Source organism: Nyctibius grandis, chromosome 6, assembly GCF_013368605.1.
Source record: "Nyctibius grandis isolate bNycGra1 chromosome 6, bNycGra1.pri, whole genome shotgun sequence".
NCBI lineage: Eukaryota > Metazoa > Chordata > Aves > Nyctibiiformes > Nyctibiidae > Nyctibius > Nyctibius grandis.
The window spans coordinates 38,148,728-38,176,467 of NC_090663.1; the positions used below are offsets into that span (position 1 = coordinate 38,148,728).

Sequence of the window (27,740 nt, forward strand, 5' to 3'; positions counted from 1 at the left end):
AGAGGCTGATGGAAGAGCAGCCCAGCACAGAGCGTGGCTAACGCACTGCAGTGCAGGACAGACGGCGTGGAAGCGTGGACAAACACTGAACGTGACTTGCCTCTTTCAAAGTATGAAAGACAAGCTAGCAGAAATCAGAATCACAGAATCACAGAATGTTAGGGATTGGAAGGGACCTCGAAAGATCATCTAGTCCAATCTCCCTGCCGGAGCAGGATTGCCTAGACCATATCACACAGGAACGCGTCCAGGCGCGTTTTGAATGTCTCCAGAGAAGGAGACTCCACGACCTCTCTGGGCAGCCTGTTCCAGTGTTCGGTCACCCTCACAGTAAAGAAGTTTTTCCTCATATTTAAGTGGAACCTCCTGTGTTCCAGCTTGCACCCATTGCCCCTTGTCCTGTCAAGGGATGTCACTGGGAAGAGCCTGGCTCCATCCTCATGACACTTGCCCTTTACATATTTATAAACATTAATGAGATCACCCTTCAGTCTCAGGAGGAGCATTTTCATGCCAACTGGGGAAGGTTAGGCATATCATTGGCTTCCTCTTAACCCTAATCTCCTTTTGATATTTTTGAGAATTCTCAGATTTACAGATCTAAACTGCTCTGTTTTTTTCATATTAAGCCCTTTCAAAAAGACATTTTAAGCTATAAAGGCAACTTCTCCTTTTTAATCTATTCTTGCCTGATCCCACCACCACCAAAGTACCAAGATATAATTAAGAGCCTTTTTTGCCATTTCTGAATATCAGCAAAGATGATGTTCACTACATTCAGGTATCACTGCATAAACCAAATAAAACCAGAAAATTACAAAAGAAAAGGCTTGCGTTTACTCACATACCCTTCAGCAAGCTCCAATAAATGGAAAAGGAATAGATATATGCTACTAAGACTGTTTCATCACTAAGCACGGAAAGAAAATGCACCCTTTGGGCAATTTTTTTTTTTTACTAGTGACAACTTTACAGTTTGGGGATTTTTTGAAATTGTTATCAAAAACAAACAAAATCACTCCTCATCAGCAAGACAAGAAAGATCCTTCTTTGGCACTTCCTCTCCACGTGAGTTGCATACATGTTTACCAGCAACTGCTGAGCAGGACCTCCATCCCCAAAGGAACAAAAGGGTCTTTTAGTAACTTCCTCCAAAATAATTCTCCTTATCAGGGGAAATTTAGACAAGACATGCACTGCCATGGAGGAACTTCAAAACCCCAGAGGGGTACTGTGCACCCCTGCCAAGGGCATCCAAATGCAATCAGTACCAAAAGCAGAATTTCAAACTCTGCTTATCAATCCACAACTATGGATAATTCCATTTGCACTGAACAATATTAAATTGCAAATGGTCCAAATGAGCTCAAACTTACCAAGCACAGAATCACAGAATCACAGAATCAATCAGGTTGGAAGAGACCTCAGGGATCATCGAGTCCAACCGTTGCCCTGACACCACCCTGTCAACTAGACCATGGCACTAAGTGCCATGTCCAGTCTTTTCTTAAACGCATCCAGAGATGGTGACTCCACCACCTCCCTGGGCAGCCCATTCCAATGTCTAATAACCCCTTCTGAAAAGAAATTCTTCCTAATGTCCAACCTGAACCTCCCCTGGCGAAGCTTGAGGCTGTACCCTCTTGTCCTATCGCTAGTTGCCCGGGAGAAGAGGTCGACTCCCACTTCACTACAACCTCCCTTTAGGTAGTTGTAGACTGCAATAAGGTCACCTCTGAGCCTCCTCTTCTCCAGGCTAAACAACCCCTCCAGGCTAAGCAATCAAAGCTAAGCTATCTGTGCAAATCTTTTTTACTCTATGCACTTTTGCACATCTACAGTGATTCCTGACAAAGCTTCCATATTTTCTTCTAAATCACTCATAACTACCTTGATTTGAACTAGGCCAGGAGCAGATCCTAGAACCCACCAAAAACATTTCTGAGAACGGATTCCTCAGACCTGATTTTCTTTCCTCTTCTTTTTTTTTGGTAGTTTTGTTATGTGGGCAGGTTTATACGTATTAAGTACACTAAACTGCAGTACATATTCACACCATCCGTTTTTCAGTCCGAATGACGGGCCTTGCAAACAACAGTCATGCCAACAAACACCACACAAATTTTATTACCATAAAGCACAGAGAAGGATACAACAAAAATAATGTAAACGAAGTCATATGTAAAGCCCACTTAAAGCACAAACTAAATTGTATAGTATGACATGAACTGTCCCCTCTCTTGATAGTAGCAGTATAAAACAAAAGTTTTTCATTTTAACTGCAAAGTTATATATGGCAAAAACATGATTAAAACTGAAAGTACAAGCTCTTGTTCCTTTACAGATTCAAGAACTACAGACACCTGACACCCAGCAGCACATACAACAGCACTGACCCATCTGACCAGTCTCCAAAGGAGCTACATGCATGCACAACATCGTATGCGTTTCTGTAAGATGTTTTCTGAGAGCCAAGTTAAGCACATGCAGTGCCTACTTAATGCCGTGCTGAAGTATTTGAGTACCGAACGCCGATTTAACATTTTCATATAAACAGTAACAGTAACTTTCTATATATAATTTACCAATCATTACAGACCTCTTTGAACTCTCAGAAACTTTCAATTACACATTTTCAAAGCCTACGTAGGCCCAAAGAAGTATTTGTTCAATTCTGCAAGAGCAGGGCAGACTTTGAGAAGAACAGTACACACAGTTCTTCTACTGCCCGGTACAAGCAAAGGGAAAACCAGCTCTAACATGGTCAGACAAGAGAACGAGTAAAAATAGTGCTAAATGCCAAACACGTCAGGCAACTGATCTGGGGAAAGGGACCCAAAGGGAGATCATGGAGCATTTAGGCACTGATCATTAGCAATTTATAGGGCAACACAGCCTACCATGCCACAGCAACAGCTGATCAAAACAAAAAGCAATGTGGCAGCAAGGTAAATTTGAGCATGGGATTAAGTATGGACTATACAATAAAACAATATCCACCACATATAGCCTCTGTCTGTAGGTCCCTGCATTCCCTTTGGTCACTTCCATCTGACCAGTCAGCTTCTCCCCTCCCTCTTTCACCGATGGGCATCTCTCCAACCCAACCGTGGACAAGATGCATTACCATCACTAGCACACACAAAGGATCTCCAGAGGAGAAAGAAGAACTTCCTCTATAAAACTGATTTGAAAATCACAAACCAAAACAAACAAGTGTACCACAATCAGAGCCACTGTGACCTTCACCTTCATCCACAAGGATTCCCTCCATACCTACCGCTTGAGCATGACGTGCAAGCACAATGTTAGCTCTTTAAGCCTTTTCAAAAAGCTATGCAAAAATAATTGCGTATGCGTGCTTATCCCTGTGTGGAGGATGGGGGTGGAGTGGAGGAATCATAATACAGTTTTGTCATAATTAAGTTAGATGGCATCTGTAATGCGCTGGAATGGAGAAGTATCCATTTTACTTCACTCTAAATTATCATCTTGACAAAATCCACACATCACAACCCACACACCCAAGTTCGCTTGGAGCCCCAGTTTCTAAAATAAAAGTCCCTTTTTACAGTCAAACATTCAAGCCTCTTTCAGAGCTACAGTACCCAAGAAGCCTGCCCACAGACAGGTCAGTTCCTGTACCAATTGCCAGCTCTGCTTATAAAAGCAAATATCTAGATGCACAGTGGGAACGCTCAGCAGGAGAAATCATCTACTGCAACACAGCAGATCTCTCCACACAGAAATGGCTGCTTATTTGATCTGTCTCACAATCCCTGCTTGAAAAGGAGCAGTCTTCTCAACAGGGATGCCCTGGGGTGGATTACAATGTGGTGTCTGAAAAATGGTCCCATCCAGTTATCCAAGAGCGGTTTCCAGTCATGCTCTGAACTCACGTATAAGGTGGAGGGCATAGAAAATTAGAAGGCAAATCAAACAAATCCCTTTTACCGTGTTGGGAAAAAAAAAATCTGTTGAAAGATTTGCTCTGTTTTGCCCTAAGACAAGGTACATGCTTTCATGGGTTTTTGTTTTAAACAGCAGCTAGTAAAAAGGGATCGTTGCCAAAATTCTTGTAGGATCCTGTAATACAATATCAGTAAGAGAAGAAACAAAAATGTGTCTGTTAAAATTAGAACAAGGGTATTTGAACAGTTTCTTATTCACATTACAGCAGATATCAAGGTATTATAGCAACTTACTTTTGTTGCTATTTCATTATTGTCTTTTGAAGCCTTTTCTTTAGAAAAACTAAGATTTACTCTTGCTTCTAGAAACTCAGGTCCTCTCTCACGCTACAATACCCGATCTGCATATTTGTCCTCTTACAAACTGCTTTACTAGATCAAAATGCAGTAAACATTCTCAGATAAACATTTCTAGTCCTATAAAATCTATAACACAAAGATTTTGTAAAAAAACCTTAAAATACCTAAACTTTAGCTCAAATTTGTGCAGCACTTCCAAGGAATCCTTACCAAAAGGCAAGATGAGGAGAGAGTTTTACAGTTAAAGATGTAGAAAGATGTGATTCTTCCAACTAGAGCACATGTGACTGTAGAGAAGACCACAGTCCAAAAATATCAATAGGAAGAAAGACCAAAAGATTAGTAAAAAAAAAATTTTTTTTAAAAAAACAACACACCAAAAAAAACTCAAACAACCCAATCACCAAAACGAAGCCTCCTCCTACAGTCACTGCTGGAGTGACGCTGAGTATTTTGGAAGAGGGTACATAGGAGGACAGAGTTTGGAGAAGTAATGCAGATACATGTACATGTCAGATTCAGCGCTTTTGTGTAAGTGTAAATGAGGGAAGTATGTAGTGTCAGCATGCAAAATAACAGCTTCTATTTACAGTGGCCTGAACTGCTCCAAAACAGACCACCAATAGCTCTGAAAACAGCAATGCTACATTAGGTTTCTTATTCAGCTTTAGCAATGACCAAAAGCAATTCTCCTGGCCACAGAAGTTATATCATCCACCCACAACAGGCATCATACTGTGAACCTCTCAAATTATCTTGTCTCTCAACCTTTTAAGACATTTGACTCTCTCAGGGACTCAAATGCAAAACTTACTGCTTAACATGAATCAGATGCTTTTGTACGTTTTCGTTTGCTCTCCTACGCTCACATGCCAGAAGATTCAAGTGATAGAAATCTGAAAAGAAAAAAGACCCTATAACATACCATTTTTTACTACTGAGGGTTTAATACAATGATGTTTAGAAGTACTTTACAGTACTTTCTGCTTTATTAGAGGGCCGTAATAGCTAAATATTTTGCCAATAGGTGGCACCAACACTAGTTAAATCAAGTGTAAAGAACCCTGTCCTTGCTGAGGGCCAAGCCTTCCTCTCCAAGCCCTCTGTGCACCAACACTATATGTATACTTCAGTATTCCCAGATAAAATATTAAAAGAAGTCAGGTAACTGTAGCTCATATGAGAAGTCATCAGTGTGAAACCTGGTCCTCAGGATACTCATCCTTTAATAATAGACACCTCATCTTTTTATAAACAAAATATTTTTGGTCAGTTTTAATTAGGTCTCCTCAACAAATAGCAAAGGTACACAATCCTGCTCAGGTGTATTTATTGCTAGTCATGTACTTGCACAACACTTACTTCGCTTAGATAGTAGCTAAGCACTCACTGCTGCAGAGTACTGGCCACTCCTGCTGCACTAAGTGCTCCTCAGGTTTGTTGCTGTACCTTTTTTCTATTGAAAACACTGCCTCATGAAGCTCCCATGCCTCAAACTGATGGAGGCTGAGACCATATCTGTGTACATATTATTCTACATTTGCTCTACTCTTATAGTATGAGAGCAGATATCAGGCTTGACAGAGTGCTGGCCAAAGTTCAGCTGCTCTAGTTGAATGCTCAGGCACTAAAGAAGCAGTTACATTTTCAGGACCCAACTTTGCCATAGGAAAAAGGAAATAGCTACCAGTAAGACTATCTCTCACCAGGGTGGAATCAAACATAAGAGATGCCCGTGGCACAAAAGGCAAGAGCTCATTTACTAGCAGGAAAGGGGAGACTGTCCTATATATAGAATACCCACGCTCACACACATTATTACGGGTATGCAGCAGGTACTGGGGGACCAGATTAAAAAGAGAAAGATAGAATAAGATTGTGCAAACACTCTTCCATTTTGTGTAAACCTTATATTTATTCACCATGAAATCCAGGTATTGCAGGGATAGCAGTATGCTGTGGCATCCAGAAAGGGAAACATCAAAAGGTGACATAAGTGATGTGGTGGTCTGTTCTACAAGAGTTCAAGATTCTTTGTATCAGCAGTGAGCTGTGCTGCATTTTTTGTTGGCTTTGTTTTGTTTTAACGGAGTAGCACAGCTTTTTTCCTTAAACTTTTCTTCCTAAAATTCAGGAACATGTTACGATTTGTTACCACATTAGGAAAAATGTCTCCACCTACTTCAGGAAAAACAAGACACAAAAAGGCCTTCAGAACTAGATTTTAACCCTTTACAGTTTTGATAGCCTTCTTAAAGTTTACTGTATATAGACCGAGCCTGAAAAATTTTGGTAGATTAAAACCTTAGCAGAATAACTGAAACATATCAGAAGTCTGACTTAAATTTGTGTGAACTATAATAAGACTGTATTGTATGACTCTGTTGGACATACTGTTCCACATGTGTCAAGCAAAAAAATGTCACCTCCTTCTTCAGGCACAAGGTGAATAACCATTGGCTATTTAAAAAATAAAAGGTTTAGCCACAACAGCCCCACTGACTAAGATAGCCAGCAGTGGTAATCAACTCTTAAACGACATAAAGGTTGCCATTGGATTAAACTAATAATGAAAAGTCAATACTTAACACAAAACTTCAGTGCACCAGCTAGTGGAATTTCTGTTGGATTTTTTTAAATACAGGTAAAAGCCAAAAGCCCACAAAAAGGCAGAAACAACTTCACCACAGAATAACTGGAACCAAATCTACTTTGGCAGTATAAATAGCAATAATATTTTCATATTTATTCTGCAGAACCAGGCACTTGTAGCTTCAGAAAAACATCTTCTGTTCAGGGTTTAGAACAGTGGAGAGCAAACTAGATAAACTCAAGTGAGACAGAGGAGAGTGAGACAGTAATTAATTGTAGGAACCTAAACTATATAAAAATATTCCCTAAATCAATTCTTGTCACAACAAAGACCAATGGCAGCACAAATGGAAATACAGGCTTAGCAAGATTGATTTTTCATAATGTAACTTCCCCGTTCTCATTTTATTACTTTATGAAACAGACCTTCCATTAAATTAACTTTCATCTGAGAAATATTAATATCTCTTTCTGTAATGCACACCTGAGCAAAAATCAGTGCCCACTTTTCCTTTTGCCTTGGTTTGACACAGGCAATTTATCCTACAGGAATGCACATCTAGCTCTGTTTTAGAATGTAAAAAAAAGCGTATCAGTGTTGACAACCTTATACTTTCAGAAACTTGAGCATGGACCCCAAACTCTTCCAACTGCCCAAAGATTCCTCCCGCCATGGCACGTTTATTTTTTGTTTCTACATTTTTCATTATGCTTGAATCACTTTTAAAAGCTTTCCTTTGTGATACAAGGAGCTAGAAAAGGATTTTTTTTTGACCTGACAGATAGAGATTACATGAAAACCTAAAAGATCTTTTAGATTTGTTTGTTTACAAACAAATTAATTTATATTGTCCATTGCCTTTTTATTATGCTTTGATATACCTTAAGTGTATCTGTCCAAGCAAAAATTTGGTCTGCAATTTTGCCATCAATATAATCTCCTGAAGGTATACCACAGTTTTGGTACCTTTTAAGAACCATAAAAGGCAGCATATATAATAAATGTAAGTGCAAATGTAAGATGCACAAGCATTTTAGAAGGCAGACGCTGCCAAAACACTGCAGAAGGATTTAAGAGCACTCTGTATTGCAACACAAAAACATAATACAATGAAGAGTCAAAATAAAGTCTGACTGACAATTATGCTGTATCATTCCTTCTGTGTTTTGAAAGAACAGACTGAGACTTTGAAGAATGGATTGTATGAAAGAGGAAGCAAGATTCTCAGCATATGAATTTGTAATGCCAAAAATCCTCGTGGCAGCAAGTTCTGAAAATAAATGCATCATAGATATGACCTTTCTCATGATCCATCAGCTTAGATGAAGATGGGGTGGGGGGATAATCACACCATGGGAGTTTCTGGAAGAATCAGACAAATGAAACAGAACCGAAATACTAAAGGCATAGCATTCCGAAAATCTGTCTAAAAATCCCACACACATTGATTGCATATGTATGTCGGGAGTTCAAACAGGTTTTCAAAATGAAAACAACAGATGTGACTTAACAAAATGGAATCTTACCTTTCTGCCTCTTCACTTGGGGAATATTGCTGATGGTGGTTGCCTGAACTATTTCCACTACAATCTGATACCTAGTTTTAAAAACAGTAGGGGATAAGGGTGAAGAGGGAGGAGAGAAGAAAAAAAAAACCATGGTATTAATTTTTTACAACATGTTCTTCATACAGCACACTTACAAATTAATAAAAACCAAAACACTTTCACCTCCTCCTCAACTGGAAACAGTCATTTCTCAGTATATCTGCAACCTAAGAGCAGTGTGCATACGGAGTAGAGCAGGAAAATAAGGTTATCTTGAAACAAAATGAAAACATCCAACTAACAATAATACTGCCCCCTTCTCTCAGCTGCTGGCACTGCACAGCCAGTAAATAATATTCAGTGAACACCATGTAAAGTCATACTCTTAACATTAAATATAAGTTTTCTGTAGGAAACTAGGATGGGAGTTCAGTTCAAAAGCTGAGAGCTGTCTGTAAGGTTCTTCTAGCTAATGCACTCAATATATATATGGAGCATATATAACTTCGAAGAAAAAAAAATGATTACACTAAAATAAGTAAAACACTAAAGTACTACACTCCAGGAATAATTAAAACCTGTTTAGCACTACACATAATGGAAGACAGCTAATGCAGTTAGTAAAATGAATTTTAAGTAAAACCAGTCTTGTAACAAACAGATGCCATTCACTCAGCAGAGAAAATGACTGCCAGTTAAATCTTTCATAAACATCAAAGTTCTGCTCATAACAAACACTCGAATTCCTCTCAGTGCACTTACTTTGGCAACTCTTAATACTGGTAATAAAGCAAGTATTCCAGAGAATTTAACGCATTCCTGTAGGAGTTCCCTAAACTGATCTACCAAGTTAACTCCTAGATGAAGGCTGAAGCCCCCTGGAAAGTCTGTTATTTCCGTGACTACTTACTCTCTGTTTAAGAAAGAGTCTATGATCTTTAAAATATACTCCCCTTCTTCCATGTACACTTCTTTCACCAACATTACTCAATTCCCCCCCATTCCTCTTGCCTCCTGTAACTCTTTTAGGATTTTTACTGTCTCTGCCTCTTTGTATAGATGTACAGTTTTATACACACAGCATACACTCACTTACAACTACAATTCCAGAGTTTCTTTTTTTTTCTGCAGTAATCTTTATTCTACTCAAGTCCTTCAATTACCAAGTTGAAACCTGAGAACCTGTTTGCAAAGCTTTAATTCTTCTAACCCTACTTCCTTTTGCCATTACTGTATCTTGGTTGTTTCCATCCACCACCACAGTTCTCGCCCAGTCCTTCACAGGAAGAACAGCCCCATAGTGAGGGTGGTATTTTGGTGTGTAGAAGTCCCCCAGTTAATTCCCTGCTCAGACACAGACTTCCCAAATTATTCTGAGCAGCTCACTTGGACTTTTGGTGCCTTGGTTACGCCATCCGCAAATGCGTTATAAACAACACTCATTCACCTCACTCAGGTGTTGTAACTGTGAACATTATGAATTTATCAAGGTACAGACAACCAAGTAAATACTGCACATGGAAGGTAGATTCCACTTTCAACTTGCAAACTTTTTCCTTCCAAATTTACTCCCATTTGTTCACATTCATGGTTTTACATGTTTTCATTATCAGTACTGTAATACAGCATCTCTTTTTTCCTGTTCCTCATTATATTTCCTTAAGTAAGGGAGATGCTCCGAGTTACCTCCTCAAAGATACTATTTAGTCTGTTCCTCCTAAGCACTGGGCTCTGGCTGTAACCACTCAATGAGAGTGCTGTACAACACTGCAGCAGAGAAACACCACCCTGGCTACGCTGCAAGATCATGACCCTTTCTCCCTGAAAGTCTGCTCCAAATATTCTAGCTGCTACATATTCTGTTGTGCTGGTGAGTAATCATCTAAGGAAGTTTTAAATGTGATTTATTAATTTATTTTCAAGAAGTGAACTGTACTTGATAAACTGGACCAATCGTGGGCTCACATTCACATTACTTCTACCTTCCCACTCTTACCTCTTCCCTATTCTTTGTTATATTCATCCCTTTCCCTCATTTCTTAAGTAAAAGATGACACAGGGCAGGCGATAATGGTCCTTCTTACCATGAATTGTGTAGTGACCTTTTGCTGCTATACTAATAAGTAACAGAATAAATATAATGCTGATCTTGAAAGCAGAATGAAAACTACCCACCAGTTTATTTCCTTATCACTGTTTATTCTCAGCTATGTTTTTAACTCATCACATCTTTTATCTCTAGTCGTCTTCTGACAGAGCAAGTAAATTTGTTTCACATCTGACATGGAAGAGTTAATCTTTTCTTCTTTATTTGTGGCAGACATCCAATTTATCCATGCTAACTTAAATGTGAGGGGAAATGAAGGTGAAATTTCACTGTTTAATTTTTTCTTCTTGAAAGAAATAGGGACAACACATTTTGTGGAAACTTGATAAAACAAGAATAAAACTGCCTCCCTTCATGACTGTGGCAGATGCATCCGCCCTGACAAAGACCTGACAAAGACTGGAGCTTTCCAACTGTTGAAGCCTGTTTACTTTGTTTTTCACATGCTTACCTCGCTTTTCACATGCTTACAGTGACTGTTGCCAGGCACACAGACACTGGAAGGTAGGGCCCCCAGCCAACCAGAACTGACCACACGTCAGACCCGACTAGGGTATAAATGGAGTCCTGCCCGAGGGTGAGTGGAGTCGGTCCTCCTCAGAGCAGCAGTTCTGCAGTCAGGGATTCTCCCCTTGGGTCGGGATGCCACCCAAGGTAATTTCCCTGGGATTGAGAGCCCTCATCTTATGGGTGAGTGATTGCACATTTTAGGTCATCAGTCTAAAGGACTGTTTGCAAAAACTTAGGAATTAAGTTGGCTGTGTAGTATTATTCCTGCCTGGCATCCAAACTTGGGGTTTACTATTGCTTGTCGGAGTGCTAAGTAATTTTGGTTAGAATAAATCTCATTTTGAGTGCCTGCCCTGTCTATTTTGTGGGTGCCTCCCCGACAATGACAAGCAACAACGAAGGGTAAACATTATAAAGAGTGACTCTGAAGGATGTTCGTAGATAACCATACAATGGTCCCTTCTCTGGAAGCTTTGTCGGTTTGGGTTTTTTCTCCCCCAAACACACACAAATTTTCAGAAAGCAAAAGTATGAAAGGAAAAAAAAATGTTAGAGGCCCACTATAGATATTAATGAACCATGAATTCAAAAGTATCTCCAAAATTAATAAGTAGTTCCTGCATCATTTAAGTAAGTTCTAAAGATAAAATCCATAAAAACAATGCAGAAAATCAATACAATATTTCTTCTTACAGTAATGCTTCTAAGCAAGAAGAAAAAAAAATTTAGAAAATCCTAGTAGCACACTAGCCTTCCAGGGAGAGCTATTTACAAGGCAGACAGCTGGTACACTTGCTTACAAAGAGATCCAACACAAGCGGTCTCCCACTCTTTCCTGATTTCCTGGCCAAGAGCAACAACACCCTTCACCCACAGGTTTCCACTGATCCAGCCAGGGATTTTTCCCTACGTACCCCATAACAAATACCTGGTTCTAATCACAAGAAAGCCTAGCAAAACTCTGTTAATGAAATCAGTCTGAAAGGATGCCTTATGGGTCTTCTCTCCTGTAACGTTGTGTGTATACACCAAGGAGCATCCAGGAGCCTGAGCTTTCTTGACTATAGTCCATCAAGAGTCTGAGGGATTGTTTATCAGTGCCTCATGGCCTTTTTCACTGAGCAACGTATTTTACGTTTATTTTAGTAAACAGTAATTAATCTGCAAAGCTAAAGCATGGCAGGGACATTTCAAAAAAAAAAAAAGTTTCCCAGCAACTCTAGTGCCTTGGGATAAATTTCCCTCAAAGATAAGCCTACACAGAAAATTTTTACTACTTATATCTGTTCTTTACCAAGATGTTACGTGGCAACATTAGGAGTAATAGGAGGAGGCTTATAGTTCATGAATGCCATGCACTGGCTTTGAACAAGCACTGAAAAATGTTTTCCAAATAAAACCAAGAAAAGGAATTTTTGATAAACAGAGTGTTATTACCCAGAATAGTATCTAACTGGGAAATGTGTTTAAGTACAACATGCCAGTAATTTATTTCTTGTAGGAAGAGAATTGGAAGCATTCTCCTCACTTCAATCATTCCTACGGACTCCTACCGTGTTCCTCAGTGGTAACTGCACAATCGCTTATTTGTTTCCTCCTCTTTAATTCCTTCTCTATAGACTTTCCTGTATTTTACTGCTGTAATTTACAACCTGAAATATCATTTAGTTTGTTCAGCTAAAATATCACTTTTTTTTTCTCATCCATATAGGGACTGCTGTTTGCTTTCCTTGACATAAATCTGTAAACTTCCACTGGTAAATGATGAAAGCTTTGCAAAACATACTACATAACTTTGAGATGACTACAGGTTGGCCCATCTCTCTCTAGATGCTCCCACAGTGCTGGAGAACAAACAGAACAGGAATCCCTCCTTCCACACGGGAACGCCCTTTAACCACCTTCCCAGAGACTGGCTTTATACAAACAGAGGAAGGATGAGCACTGCCTCCAAAATCAAATATAATTTCTCTTTGAAAAGAAGGTACATTTTCTCAGACATTTTCCATTCAAATACTGATCAGCTCAAACTGATCAGCATTATGTAGGGTGTAGAGGAACACATCTCAAGATGATGGTAGTTGGACCCCACAGGCTAGAAAGGAAAAAATCTAAGTGCAGCCAAAACCACATTATTTCATAAAGCAAATTTGCTATCTGATATTAGAGAACACAATTTAAAGTGACCTATCAGCTAAAAAGAGAGCACACTGAGCATTAATGTGCGGGAAAAACAACAACAGAAGAGCTGGGTTTCTTTTGAAACAAGTAGATCCATTAGTGTGATTATGCTAATAAATATGATGTCAATTGGGTTTTAGACAGAGTCTAATAGAGACTAATTTCTGCTCTCAGGAAAGGCACACTGGCCCAGAGTAGTGAGCACATTTTACAGCAGATGAACAGTAAGTAGCCAAGCAACAAAATAATTTCACTGTCACCTAAATGCATTTTCCTATCTCAGAAATGCAAGTGGTTTCAGAATCAAAGAGAAGAACAAGAGAAAGTGAGATGTTATTTACGCAGCCCACATACTCCATCTCGGTAAACCATCACTTGGCTTGATGAAGCCAAGTCTAACAGAGAGTCTGGGTCACAACAGATGACACAGTGCACCAAATGGAATCGATGTGCCTGTGTCTTTCAGATGTTGCTGCAGCCATTTAGGAAAAGAGAAACCTCACCTGCAGCAGCAATTGAAGGGAGTCAGGGAAAAGGAAAAAATACCAGTTCTGGTTGGCGGAAACAGATTAGAACAAACACTCTGGAAATGGCTTCAACAGTCGTCCAAAGCTTTGGTGTGCTCAACAAAACCAACTCAAGGATGTCTAGGGAGATACTGCAATGGTAGTATCTCTATTCCCTGCTTCCCAGTCACTTGTTCCTTATCCTTTCACTTACATCAGAAATCAGAGTAGAAACAGCTCAGCTATAAAGATAAGACAAGCATAAACATCTGGTACTTGGGCAAGCAGGCTTGAGATGCAAGCAGTATCTCATGTTATAATGAAAGATGGAAGGAAAAAAAAGATGAGATTGTTGTGAGGGGGGGAATTCGTATGAAAGTGAGAAGGTGTTATTTGCATTAGAAAATGGGAACACCAAACAAACTCAAGATATGTAGGAGCTCAGTGGTGTTTTTTGTTCTTTAAGGAATTCTTCAGAGTTCAGTAACATGTTTAAAGAGGATGCAATCAGGAAACACCTCCCTGCAACAGTCCAGAAAGACCTCTGATCCAGTGGTAAAATGTGCTGGAACCCAAACCCCTCTTTCCATGTCACAGAATCACAGCAAGCTGCTCTGAATGCCCAGTGTCCATAGGGTCACTACAGTTCACAGTCACCAGACTGCCATGGCCAGCCATACTTCATAAAGATAATGAGGAGATAATCACACACTAGTAGAAATTCAACATATTATTTTATCTAACTCCACAAAGACAAGCTGTAAAGAAGGGTCTGGTATGCCCTTCAACAGTACAGTCATCTCCAGTATACTACAAAGTGGAATTTTTTAACGTTTTCTGCCACCAAACTAAAAAGCTGACTACATTAGAGACTTAACGAAATGTTGTGGCTTATCATCCTTACTGTCTCTGCTTCATCAAAAAGAAAAAGAAATCTAAAACTGAATTTAAAAAGAAAAATCATAATTCATTCAAATCTCAGTAATGGGCTGGCAAAAGAAGCATGTTTAGTTTTGAATGAGCTACAGTGAAACATTAAATACCTCAGTTGTTTCAGGAACTCAACATCGGAGCTGCTGTTAATCAGCTTGATGAACTCCTCATAAGAAGGAGCATATGTGTAGTCTTTCTTCTGATGCTCATTCATCTGTTCTCTGTACTCCAGCTGGCTGAGTAGCATTCGGTTAATATAATCTGGATCACTCAGCAGTTCCACCACTGGTTTCAGCACTGGAGAGGAAAAATATTTTAAAACAAAATCCTTATGCTAAAGAACAACTGCTGTCCTTCAAAAGAAATTTGCAGATAAAAGGCAAAAAAAAATATGCAAGTTGATAAAAATCCAAAACCAGTCTTCTGGACTACATAGTACATTTGATAAAATGTACCTTCTTGATAAAACTGTTTGTTTATTCTATTACACAAATTGATGTAAATTGACAAAGCTGAGCTCTATTTGGAAAATTCCACGTATGTTTGTTCTTTCTGCTGTGTGCCTTTAAGTCTATGACATTACAGCCACTATAAATTAAAATTAAAAGTAAACTGAATCACATAATATGCTTGAGACTTCCTAATTTCTGAATTTGACTTCAGTGACACAAAAAATGACTAAGTGTACTTATAATCAGATTAAAGTGTAGCTGATAAAACAAAAAGCAAAATAGAAATCCTTCAATTAAAAAAACACACTGGATAAATTGAAGTCTTAAAAAATTAATTAAATCTGGTATCATCATGAAGTTATAATCACATCCTTAAGTCTATGGATTCTATGTATCTGAATAAAATATAAAAGGCCAGAATTATTCATATAATCACTAAAAATAATGCCATGGAAGACTGCAAAAGTTTTCCTCTATGAAAAAAAAAAAATAGAAGAATGAAATGAGCAAATTGTGTTTTATCCTGAAAGGTGCTACTAAACAGCTTGGCATCAAGGTGGGAGAGTCAAGTAAGTATATGCTTGATTTGAGAATACAGTGTGCCTTACTGGTTACCACAGAATTTACATTTCAGAATTTAAAAGCAGAGCATCAAGACTTATACATAATGAAGTCTGTAATTACTAATATTGTACATGTGCAAATGATTAATCATCTCTGATCTTTGATCTACCTTTTGTTGCAAGTATTTCTGCAAGGACTATGCGCAAGCTGACAGACTGGACATCCTTTGAGGGTAGGAGACAATACACCAGAATTTGAGAACATTTTTGCAGGAATCTTACTTCTTCATCAGAGCTCCTCAAGCATGGGTGCAGCAAAAAAGGTCTCAGTGGGTCTTCCTGCCTAAGGGAAGGAAAAAAAAAAGAAAGAAAGGGAAAAAGAGAGAACTTACATACCACTTGTATCATGATTAGTCACTAACTGATAAAATATCCAAAATCCACTATCAGGTAAGTAAGTTCAGTAAAGAAACACTTTAAATCACGTATATTTTTCAAATCCTGCTCATTTTTCTCAGGGATGTTAAGACACATTTCCAAATTCCTTTGTCCTGTCAATGTTTTCACCTGCCAAAATAGAAATACAGTACTTTAAAACTGCATCAAATAGCGAGAGCCCAGCAAGGAGGAGGGAAAGTTTCTCTGAATAAAACCACAATTGTTCCATCATTGAACTTACAGTGAAATCCCGTCCAGTTTTTCAGAACAATTGACAAGACAAATTCAAGCAGCAAATACATTATTGTACAGCAAACTAATTATAGATCTGAACCTTTAAGCAGAGGATTTGGGATCACACCTAGTTTGATAAACAAGTCTACCTGTTAGATACTGAAGCTACCATCTTTCCTTTGTTACTGGCAAATAAATCTCCCAGTAAATAACTGGCCTGTTTGACCTGACTTTTCCTAGAACAGCATTTTTCAACTTGCCACCTGCAGGCTACATCAAATTAGTTTGTGCAAGATACCTATACAGTAACAGACTTGGCATTATCAGCCATCTACGATGTAAGTGGAAAAACAATTTAGAAAAAGATTAAAAAAAACCCATCCACAGATCTAGATAGAGAGGGTAGAATCATGATGGCAAACAGAGAGAGGTGAATTGACTCCCAAAGCGCAAAGATACACCTGAGTAGTTCAGCAGGTGAGAACCAGCCCTATTGTTACCAGTATCAGTGAGCTATATAAAGCATGAAACTGGAAAGTATGAAACTGTAGGGGTTCAGTGTGTATGTGCAACCCCACCCTTGGGGCAATACCCCTGTGGGCAGCATGCTCACCCCAGAGGGGGTGAGAAGCCCTGGACTTTAGGCTCTGCTCAGTCTGATAGGTCTGAATCTGCGTCTTTCAAGTCCCATCCAAGTCACCTCTCAGCCAGATTACACATCTGGTGAGTCACCTCTTGGCCAAATCAAGTAACAACACTTGCTTGGATCTGAGCATCTCAGGCATGGAGAGATCACAGAACCATTCAGAGAAGAGACAAGAGAACTTGCCTCAAGCTGAGTCCTCTGACCAGCAGGCTGAAGCCAGAATATGTTCATGTCATATACTAATAAATCACCACAGAAAAAAAAAAACAACTTGGGAACAAAGTCACAGTTTTCCTCCATCATCCTAAATGCTTCAGAGTGAGGGTCCATCTTGCCTGCCTTCGGTGGAGACAGATCCTTGCCTTTGGCTAATTCTGGTTCAGCTTCAAGAAGAAGCAGAATACTCTCAGCCAGAATTGCTCTCAGCCTGCTGGGGAAGGCATTCACTATCATCCACTCACTAACTGTAACGGTTATGCAAGCTGGATGCTAACAGATGGGGAAATCCAAAATTTCTTGCTGGTTTCACTTTGCGCTTGGTGAAAGAATTACGCTCCTAACTTAAAAGTAAGTACATCAGGCCTGGATTTAGGACAGGTATAGTTTGCTATACTATATAGTAACATATATACTAATATACTCCTTTTCCTGCCACCAAACAAGCAAATAAGGTCTTCCCTGCTCCTGGCCATCATGGTAGGTGCACCTTGGGGTTTGGCAAGACAGAGCCTTTCAGAGCTAATGGTGAAGGGGTAGTTGTGCCTCTGCTGCAGCATGAAGCACTGGGTGGGCACTGTGCACCACTGAACATCCACAGCAAGGTGCTGCTGGATGAGCAAGCCCATGATAGCACAGTCTGTGGTGTTTGCAGACTCCGCACAAACAGATCTTCTGATCACAGCTATGAAAGAAACAGGGAGCAAACCTCCCCCACCTTGATTTTGTGCCCAGCACTGACCAGTTCATCTCCTCGCAGGTGCCAACGGTTTTCTGGACTTCTTAGAACATGTTTGACTGGATGTGCCATGGGACCTCCTTCATGCAGGTCACAGCAGCACCTTTTCTTTATACAAAAATGGCTGTAGAAGCGGAGACAAGGTGCCCTAGCAGTTCTTTCATGGCCACGTGCCTGATGTGCTCCAATCACAGATTTACAGTTTAACAGCAAGGTGACCATGCCAGTGGTTACAGCAAGGCAGACGCAGTGTCACCTGAGAGGCGCCACAGTAATTTCCAAAAGTAGCCAGGACTGGTCTTCAGCAGAAGGCTCTGAGGTGTTACAAAGGCTCAGATCTGTCACGTCTCATACCAGTGCCTCCTCCCACCGTCTATAACATCTGTGTCCTTCCCAGAGCTGGAGGCTGCTGTCCTGGCTAGAGTCAATTGACTGTTACTCACAGAGCCACTCCAAGGCCATTGCCTCTGTACGTGAAAAAGTGACCAAGAACTGTATACAGTAAACCAGAAGTTTTCAGTTAGACACCACTATATGGCCACTAGTGACAGGCAGCATTGTGTAACAACTGATTTTTGCTAGTCAGTCCAGGATGTTGGAATAGTAACAAGTTAGTAATAGTACCAAGTACGTTGGAATAGTAACAATACTCTAATAATAGCTCTAATTCTGTTCTAATAATACAAGTCCTTTGTCTTAAGGTGACCAAAATTAGTTTTTTAAATTAATTTTCAGAACAACAGGAATGTAAAGATGACATTTGGCTTCGATTTGACTGACGTCTCTTATTCAATCCCAGATCAAATGTTTTGTTTTCAAACGTGGATCATGGAGGGGGTTTCAATTATTACAAGTAAGACAAATTTCAAAACAACTCCCTTGGAACAGCTTGGATGTAAATATTCTGTTCTTCTGAGGAGCAGTGGTTTATGAAGATGATGTGTAGTCTTCATTATCAACCAGCCCAGGTGGTGCAGCAGACTGAGCTCAGAAAGCTGTTTATCTTGTTCTGGTAGGATCTTTTCTCTCTGGCAGCTGAATACCTAGGTATTTTCCTCAGTGCATTTCCATTCCCCTGCATACTCCAGACATATCCTACAACCTTCTCTACCCTGCATCAAAAACTCCCCATCACATGCTCTCCCTAAAGGCATTCATTATTTATCCAAAACCAGACACGTCCCACGCAGACTACTAGCAGACAGAAAGTCTGGGTCGCTTAGGTACAGCCACCTCTTATTGGGGAAGTAAAGTCTTCCTTTTCTGGACAGGTTGGTCCACCCAAAGTCAGCCACTTGGAAACACAGCCAGAAGCATATGCAAAATGCTGGGAAACAGGATGACTTACATCGAACACCAGCTGGCTAGTAGCAAACTAACCTCTCCCAACAACTGATTCCTGTGTATTAACAACAATGATATGGAGTTAGAACTAAAAGCAAGCTGTGACTGCTTTTTTGCCCGTGAACACACAAATCCCACCCTTTTTGGACACTTAGGTTATTTGTGGAACATCCTGCATAGTGATTAGATCAAGCTATAGTTTCATAACATGTGCAAAGCACGAAATGAGCCATAATGCACATAAAATTTCACTAAACTGACATTAGTTGTCTTTGCCTTCAGATTCTCTCTACAAGCCTCCTGAGGAATGCTAGTCTGTTTGTGACTGCAAACACCCCGCAGCATTAACTGCACCTATACTATAATCCAGGCAAGAGAATTCATTTCTCATAATCTTTGTCTCCCTATTGTACAAATTTATTCCCAGTCAACAGCCGATACATACAGCTTGGCTGAGTTGGACCTATGCCAGGACTTTTCTGATACACAGTCAACAGAACACAAATGGAAAATGGAACAGAATAAACAACAGAAAGGCAAATATTTCATTCTTACCCTTCTAATTTGGCTAATGTGTTCCTGCCTACAGGAATGGAGGGGGGGAGTGGAGTTGCATACTCTCCAGTTGACAGGCCATTTAAGAAGAGTTTAAATTTTTTTCTGGAGTTATCTCCATTACCTAAGAAGACATGACTCTCCAAAAGAGGGGTTCTTTCAATTGTTTTCCTAGCTAAACTTTACCTAAAATGTGATCTAAAAAGCGAAAAGGAAGGCACAGAACCCCACCAGATTTTTATGAAAAGAATAGAGAAACGAAGCCTTCAGGAAATTCAACTCTAAACAAGCCTTGCCAAACAGTTGTGTCAACAAATCCTGCAGTTTTCATTGCTGTTTGGGCAAGAGAAATAAAGGGGAGATTGAAAGCAGAAGCAGGAGAGGAAGCCTGGGAGGAGGTTTAACAGCTACAAAATAAATTAGTATGGCAGTGGTAAAACAGACAAGAGGCATCCATGCTTATATCCTCCTTTGCATTTATACATGAAGCATTACACTTCTATTTGCCTCAATATAACAACTGAACAGTTTGCAGGGGAAATATACTGTGTGTCAATGAAAGGTCTGCCCAGAAAACAATATCCCTTGTAACTCAGGCTTCCCCTTCACTAATACCCACTAAACCAAAGGAGCAGTGAGCAATCACGGAAGTATTAACACCACTGCTCAGCTACCGAACCATGTCTCTTTACTATCCTGGAGCAGCAGCTAAGATGTCCTGATCAGGCATATTCTTAGGGCTTGATATAAAACCTAGATTGTCAGCTCTGTGGGAATGTGATCAAGAGGAAAGAAAGGCACTGTTCACTTTGCAGAGACCAACAGGAAAAGCAGAAACTTAACTGAAATCCACATGCGTGTACACAAAGCAGAGTGCTGCTACATCTCTCCAGTGTCATTAAAGAATTAAAGATAGTAAGCACTATTAAATAACCCAAATAGTAACATAGGCATTATTTCTCTTCCTATCCAATTCTGAACATGTGTTACTAGGACTGTGTGGTTGGATTTTTCCAAACAAAAGGTCACTCAGTAATCACAGAAAACTCTTATGTGCAGATATTTTTAGAGAGAGCTTTGAAAGCCCAGCCAATTATTCACAAATTCTGAGCACAACTCTGTGCAGTGAACTAATATAAATGTGGCACTCTAGCAAACAGTTCCAAAACAGACATGACACAAGCTTTGTAAACCAGGCTCATTTAATCTGCTTTAGGCGATAGAAAAATAATGGCAAGTGGCAACTTAATTCATTTGTGTCTTCTTGAACAATCAAGACTGAAGTAATAGTGACATACATTGGTGTATCAAGATGCAGGTGACTTCAGTGATTTAAAACAGTAGACAGAACTCATGCTTTACACAGCATGCTTACAGGTCATATCCCTCTTCGCTCCCTTGTGAGCTACAAAGCCAGCCTTAACCTTGTGTAAGTTTCTTCTCCATAATTTTCATTTTATGAAATCTTTAAGCCTGCTCTGAATTTTTAACACTATCCAGTGCTATTTCATAGAGTCAGAAAGCAAAGGGATTCCTTCAGCTGCCCCCCAAACCAGTGGAAGATCAGGCAGCGGTCTGTGAATACAGATCCATAGGTAGGGCCTGCCAAAGCAAATTCCTTTGTACCAGGTCTGTTTCAAGCAGTTCTTTTCTTTGGGACCAAACTGACACCTACCGTCCTGCTCAGAGCTTGTTTCATGCAATTACTGAATATGGATCCTGCTGAATGTCATCAATACTAAGACTTTACCCCTTACTGCTGCAAACCTGCGAGTTCATCCAGCACTTTATAAAGGAAAGCAGATCAGCAGATTTGATTTGGTGTTCCTGAATACAAGCAGGTAAAACATTACCAATATTACAGAAATATCATCACTTCCTTCTCATGCTATAACTAAGCAACTCTGAGCCAGTATCAACACCTCTTTAACAACAATTCCTCATTTCTCAGGAATGCGGGACCCACAGCAGTTCTGTAATACTGGACTATCACCTATGACTGGGCTTCCAGGTTTTCCAAGACAGGGATCTCATGGAAATATCTCTTTATCTAGGATCTACTCTAGACACCCACAGTTTTAATTAGGACCACATGATAACTCCCTGTATTGTAAAGACTCATTACAGTCAGGAGTATTAAAAGACTCTTGGTATTTATGGTTGGGTATATGCTCCTGACACAAAGCATTGCCATTATTTTTATATAGTCTCAACCTTCATGATGGCATGGAAGAGCTTAAAAATTAATCCTAAAAGGGGTGAAAAAAAATTAAAAGCCAACCCCAAAGTTACCATTTACAATGACCATGCAACTTGCGACTTTGCAGGTTTGGGGTTGGCAGTACCACTGGTTCAAGGGCAAGAAACCCCAAACTAAACACACTGATTAGGAGACACACATGACCAGGAACTTAACTATGACAAACAAGACAAATCTGTCTGCTTTGAAAATAGGAAGCAAGCAAATAAATTATATGCAAGAAAAAAAAAAAAAACAAAACCCAAAAAATACCAAACTCCAAAGAGTCTGTAAAAACATTAATAACTCTACAGGAAATTACCTAAGGGTCCTTTCTCGTTAAATAAATAAATAAATAAATCACAAAATGTTCCCTTCAGCCTTGCTCTTTCTTTAATTAAGTCCTTCAAGAGTCTTGCAGAGCTACATCTAAGTCTCAATCAGTGCAATTGTGAGCTGAAGTGCACATGCAACTCACTCTAAATGACTTTCATCAGTACATTCAACACTCACCATGCACCTTCATTAAACTGATTCTGAGAACTACCAGAACCACATGCAGCCTGCATCTCTTCACCTGTACTGCCCTCAGATCTCTAAGCTTCTTGACAGTGCAGCAGAATGAAAACTGCTTGATCTATTTGAACTTTCTAAGAAACAAATTTAGACCTTTACGAGACAGCACCATAAACACACCTGAAAACAGTACCTAAAGAAGAAAAACAAACCACACCAAAAAATAAGGACAAAGCCAACACCAGCATTTCCACAGCTGCCGTTTTCATCAAGATACATCCGCAAGTTTTATAAATCACTTCACCTAATATAGGAGAGTGTAATGTTTAGTGTGGCGTCTAATTCATGCTCAATCACTAACAGGAACCCCAAACTTCCCACATTGAAGCTTTAAGGCAATGGCGAGCTTTAGACCTGGTGCTACCCATGAGTTAACTTTAATAATGTGCTCAGACCTTGGCTTTTCGTGACTATTTTGTTCTCAGCACTTTCATACAGCTGCTCCCATTGCAACGAACCTCTACAATTTCATACTAATCCTCTTGATACTCCTTTCCAGAGGCTGAGTGTGATAAGCAGTTCTTGGTATTCCAGGTTTGTGGGTGGCAAATGGAATTATAAAAGAAAAAGAAAAACTGTGGGAGGTGTTTAGTAGCTATCCTGACAACTTGGATATATCTATAGGATTAACCAAGTTACATCTCAAGTGCTTAAATTCCCTTTGCATCAATCTGCTCTTCATCAGTTTGTGGTGGCAGCATCTTTTATTTTACTGATTATCTTACCACACAACATATTGTAATCACAAAAAATACAATATCCTGTATGTGTAAAGGTATTCATATGGGCCAAGAAAATTAAGAACTGAGTTGTCTTCTCTCTTTACCCTGTCAGTAATACATAGAAAACAGAAGGAATAATCAAAACATACAATATGAACTTCGATCCCTAAATTACTTGTTATACTGATCACTCAAAACAATTTCCCCACAGCACTTGCCCCCCCACCGCACTTTCCAAGAGCTCTGAGCCCTTAAATATGGGTTCTGAATCAGCACTGGGAATAGCCTGCAGCCCCCAAGCATCCATTTGCTAAGTCATGACTTACGCTGCAAGTCCAGGCACACACACACACACACACACACAAAAACAACTTCTGGAGCACCCCATGAGATGTCATGTAACAGTCAACTTGCCAGAAGCAGCCTGCAACACCACATATCCATATTTGCAGAAACCAACTCCTCCTCTGCCTTTGGGATCAAGGTGTCCCAGCTGTAGGTTAAAGACAGAGAACACCCCAAACCAAAAGATGTAGGAGGGGGGAAAAAAAAAAAAATAAAAAAATTTTTAAAAAAATTCAGTGTCACTGTGACCTCTTCTCACTGAGATTTGTTCAAACAGCACTGCTGGTCAGGAGGTTCAAGAAGAGGCAAGGATTAACTATCTTCAAATCCCATTTGCCTACTTATCTCATGCAGGCAAATCTCATTTTGCCCACACTGCAGTTTAGCGACCACCAGCACAGGGTGATATTTATCAAATGTTAATCGTTCTATAGTCATATCTGATGCGCTTATTCTCAGCCCACAATAAGCATAAGGTAACTTCCTCTTCCTTTCATGTGGACAGCTCCACAGAAAGACGCTTACTATTTGTTCTCGCTTTGCTAAGCTCTTCCGACACTGACTGTGCATTTCATCCAGATGAAAAGCTGCCTCTTGCTTTCAACAAACAGACCATGTTACCAGAGTAAGACTACACTCCTGGGATCAGGTAATTTTAGCCCCCGGAAAGTATACTGCCACCACAGATATCACTACACCCACACCAACATGAACGTTTCCAGCATTATACACCACCTTACTCAGCTCACGGTCTGTCCTTGATCACATAAAAAGGCATTGCCAGTATTCAGCTTGCCTATATTCAGCATAAAGTAGCCAAGGAAAGACACTTGAACGAGATATAAAGGAACGAAGGGACAAGAGCTGCTATAAAATAAGAATGGCCAAATTCTACCCTCTCTACCCTGCAAGATGCACTTGGCTAATCCTGTTATAAATGTGCTCCCGATTCTGTACAACATAGGGAAAAAGAGCAGTGGCTTCTACCAATAAATCCAAGGCGGATTTTTCTTCCACATCTCAAACTCATAAACTAGCTAACACTGGGCACAGGGAAGTATCATATTTGATTTCTATGCTGAGCTAATACTAGGAATTAAATAGTTTCCTATCTAAAATATTCCATATTGCCACAAATTTTGTAACTTAGAAGTGACAGGATCCTTTGGAGCCCCAACTGGACCTCAAGGTATACCCCAGTGATGTATGCAAGATGAAAAAGTTGTGAATTGTCTTGCCTACAGCTTGCATAGCTCTGTGCCATCCCAGACAGTTCTGCCCATGGCTAGAGGAGTGTCTCTGCCCTTATTTCAATCTGTAGAAGTCTCTGGCAGGTGCAGGAAAGACAGTCGCCATTAAAGAAAGCCAGGGATAGAATAAAGAAAGGGGAAACAGACCTAATGCTGCCCCCAGTTCCCTGCCTCCCACTGGCCAGCATGGAAGTGGCCTCTCCTCTTCTCATGGTCTCCCTCATTCAGGGAAGCATTTTTCCTCATCTGTTGGCCATTTACCTTGAGCTTTTTTTACTAAGCGGAGCCTCGCGATGATTAAGATAAGCCAGAGGGAAAGCAGGAGCAAAAGGAAGGACTCTAGCACCCTTCCTCATTCTGAGAGGTTGCAGCCTATTTGCATCCCCTCAGACATCCTGATCTATCAGATACCACAGATCAAAGTTAGTCAGTGAAAGCAAAAAGGTAAAGGGATTTCTGTGGCTGATGTGCACCCAGTGACAAAGCACATGAACTTCACACTGAAGAAACAGACATCTCTGTCCTCCTGGGCACAGACAGCTTCTTTCTGTTACTTTAGTGGATTTATCTGTTGTCATATCGGAAAACTGAGACAAAGTGGCTTAGGTGGCACCTCCTCCAGAGATGGTACAAGAGGTATTTAAAACTTCGTGAGCCACCAGACAGCAGACAAAATGCCCTTTGCTGTCACACTGCAGTAAAAACTCAGCAGCGGAAACGAGATGTGGTGCTCCAACAGGCATCACAACAGGAAGGATACCTTGCTCTAATTACAGTCTCTGTTCCACTATATTTATCGTCCAAAACTAACTGGATTCATTATTAGAGACACAGAGGGAAAGATGTGAATGTCAATTTAAATTCACTACCATCTTTAAAACACTGACAGAAAGCAAAGGTAGATCAAGAAGATCTCTGTATTCCCTGCCTCAGGGAGAAGAATTTTCTCTGTTTGAACTGTGGCAATACAGAAATGAATTGAAGGCTTTCCAAGAAACTCTATCTTCCAAACTAGAAGTGACATACTTTGTAGTTCTCAGTCTATAGCTTAAAACGTCAGCAAGTTCTAGCACAGTAAATGCCATAGCGGTAAGCAATTTAGTACAAAACTCAAATTATTATTAAAACCACAAGTTCCCTTAAAAAGAAAACAGTATCAGAGTCTTTGGCTGTGCTTCCAGGTTTATTACGTGCATGCCCAGATCACCTGGCAGTACAAATTCAATCTCTAGTGTATGAGCACAATGTCAAATTTCTGCTGTCACAATGCTATGTACATACATTTCATAGTACATACATAGCATTTAAGCCGTCTCTCCATCTGCCAAGAAAACGTGAGCCACGTGCAATTTCCATAAAGCTTCCTGGACTTTTTGAGCAAGTTTGGATGAGCAGCATGAGGATATACTAGTGCTTCACATTTCGCATCATGCAGTATCATGCCGCTGATCAGCTGTTAGGCACCTTAAAACCAGACCTTCCTCCTTGTGAATTCACAGACTTGCAGTATGTAAAAAACAGTCAATGGCTCCAGTTTCAACCTATACAAAATCTGCAGTTACAGCCGTGGGGTTTGTTGGGTTTTTTTAACCTGCTATCACATTCATTCTTGATAGTATTTTTTTTCATTACCATTTTAATGCAGCTTGCCTTATCCAGCATTGACTAAGGTGCATTCACCATTCCAAAGTAGAAAAAGTTAATTGGAAAATACCCAAGAGAATTTATTTTAGCTCTGTATAGTGGAAATCCAACAAAGACCTAGAGGAAGTAGTCATAATTCTCAGTAGATAAGGAACCTCATCAAGAATCCACATTAATAATTATTAATAATTCTGCAATTGTAGATTCTATGTCCCCAGCTTCAAACAGGAAAACATTTACACTTAAAAAAAAAATACCATCCTCATCCTTTAACTGTTCAAATCAGCCTCTTCCCAAAAGCAAGCACTTTACTGCAACAAAGGGCAAGTGCAAGCATAACACTTAAAAATCAGGGAGAACACTTAGGAGCTTTAGCTGGCCAAGAGATTCCTACCACATTCCAGGGCTGAAAGAAAGCAGTATCTGGAATCCAATGCAAGATCTACTGCAATGTGCATACACCTTAATTTATTCTTTTCTTGAATGTAACCACCCTTCAGTTTCTTTTTTGTCTTTATTTCCTACACATTAGCTTACATGAAGCTGGCATCTACTACAAATACATTAACTCTATCTTCTGCTCCAGAACAGAAAGAAATGTGAATGGCAACCCACAGACTGGTCACTGACAGTGAAGAGTAGAACTTTTTTCTCTGAAGGGGTGTTAAAAATACGTGCATCTAACTGTAGGCAAAACAACTTCATAGTGTAAAATGTATAGTCTAAATCTGAATGACCAAAGCATATTTCAATTAGGATAACTGAAATGCAGGTAAATGCAGACATAAGCCCAAATTCCATGCACAATTACACAAATTGTGCATTCAGATGTGGGAACTGCACAGGCTAAGAGTTCCCATTTGCAATTATAATTTGGGTGCAACTCTAGTATTTAGGGGACAGATGACTTTTTTAAGTGAACAAACAGAGCCTTGCCAAAAAGGAAATTCATGGAATTAGCAAGATAACCTCAACAGAAAAAGAAAATCCAGCCAACAATTTTTCCAGTACAAAAATCTTGTTGCTGCAGGACAGGCCACTTACAGAAACTACAAGGCTTTGCCTCCTGGGGCTAGAAGAATTGGGAAATTGAATGGAATTAACCCTGGTGCTATTTTGGGAAAAGTGC

At 39.8% G+C, this 27,740-nt stretch overlaps 1 protein-coding gene across 2 annotated transcripts in view; it reads right to left on the bottom strand.

Moving 5' to 3' along the window:
* SNX25 (sorting nexin 25) overlaps positions 1–27,740 on the bottom strand; it is a 94,659-nt gene that overhangs the window by 44,463 nt on the left and 22,456 nt on the right. Inside the window, exons 4-6 of one of the 2 annotated variants that reach the window (XM_068403999.1) lie at positions 15,834–16,006; positions 14,759–14,945; positions 8,391–8,461 (exon numbers count right to left, since the gene is read on the bottom strand). In XM_068403999.1, coding sequence (XP_068260100.1) covers positions 8,391–8,461; positions 14,759–14,945; positions 15,834–16,006 — 431 coding nt within the window. Of the gene's footprint in view, positions 1–8,390; positions 8,462–14,758; positions 14,946–15,833; positions 16,009–27,740 lie in introns of those variants that run through there. The other variant, XM_068404000.1, reaches the window with a different exon arrangement.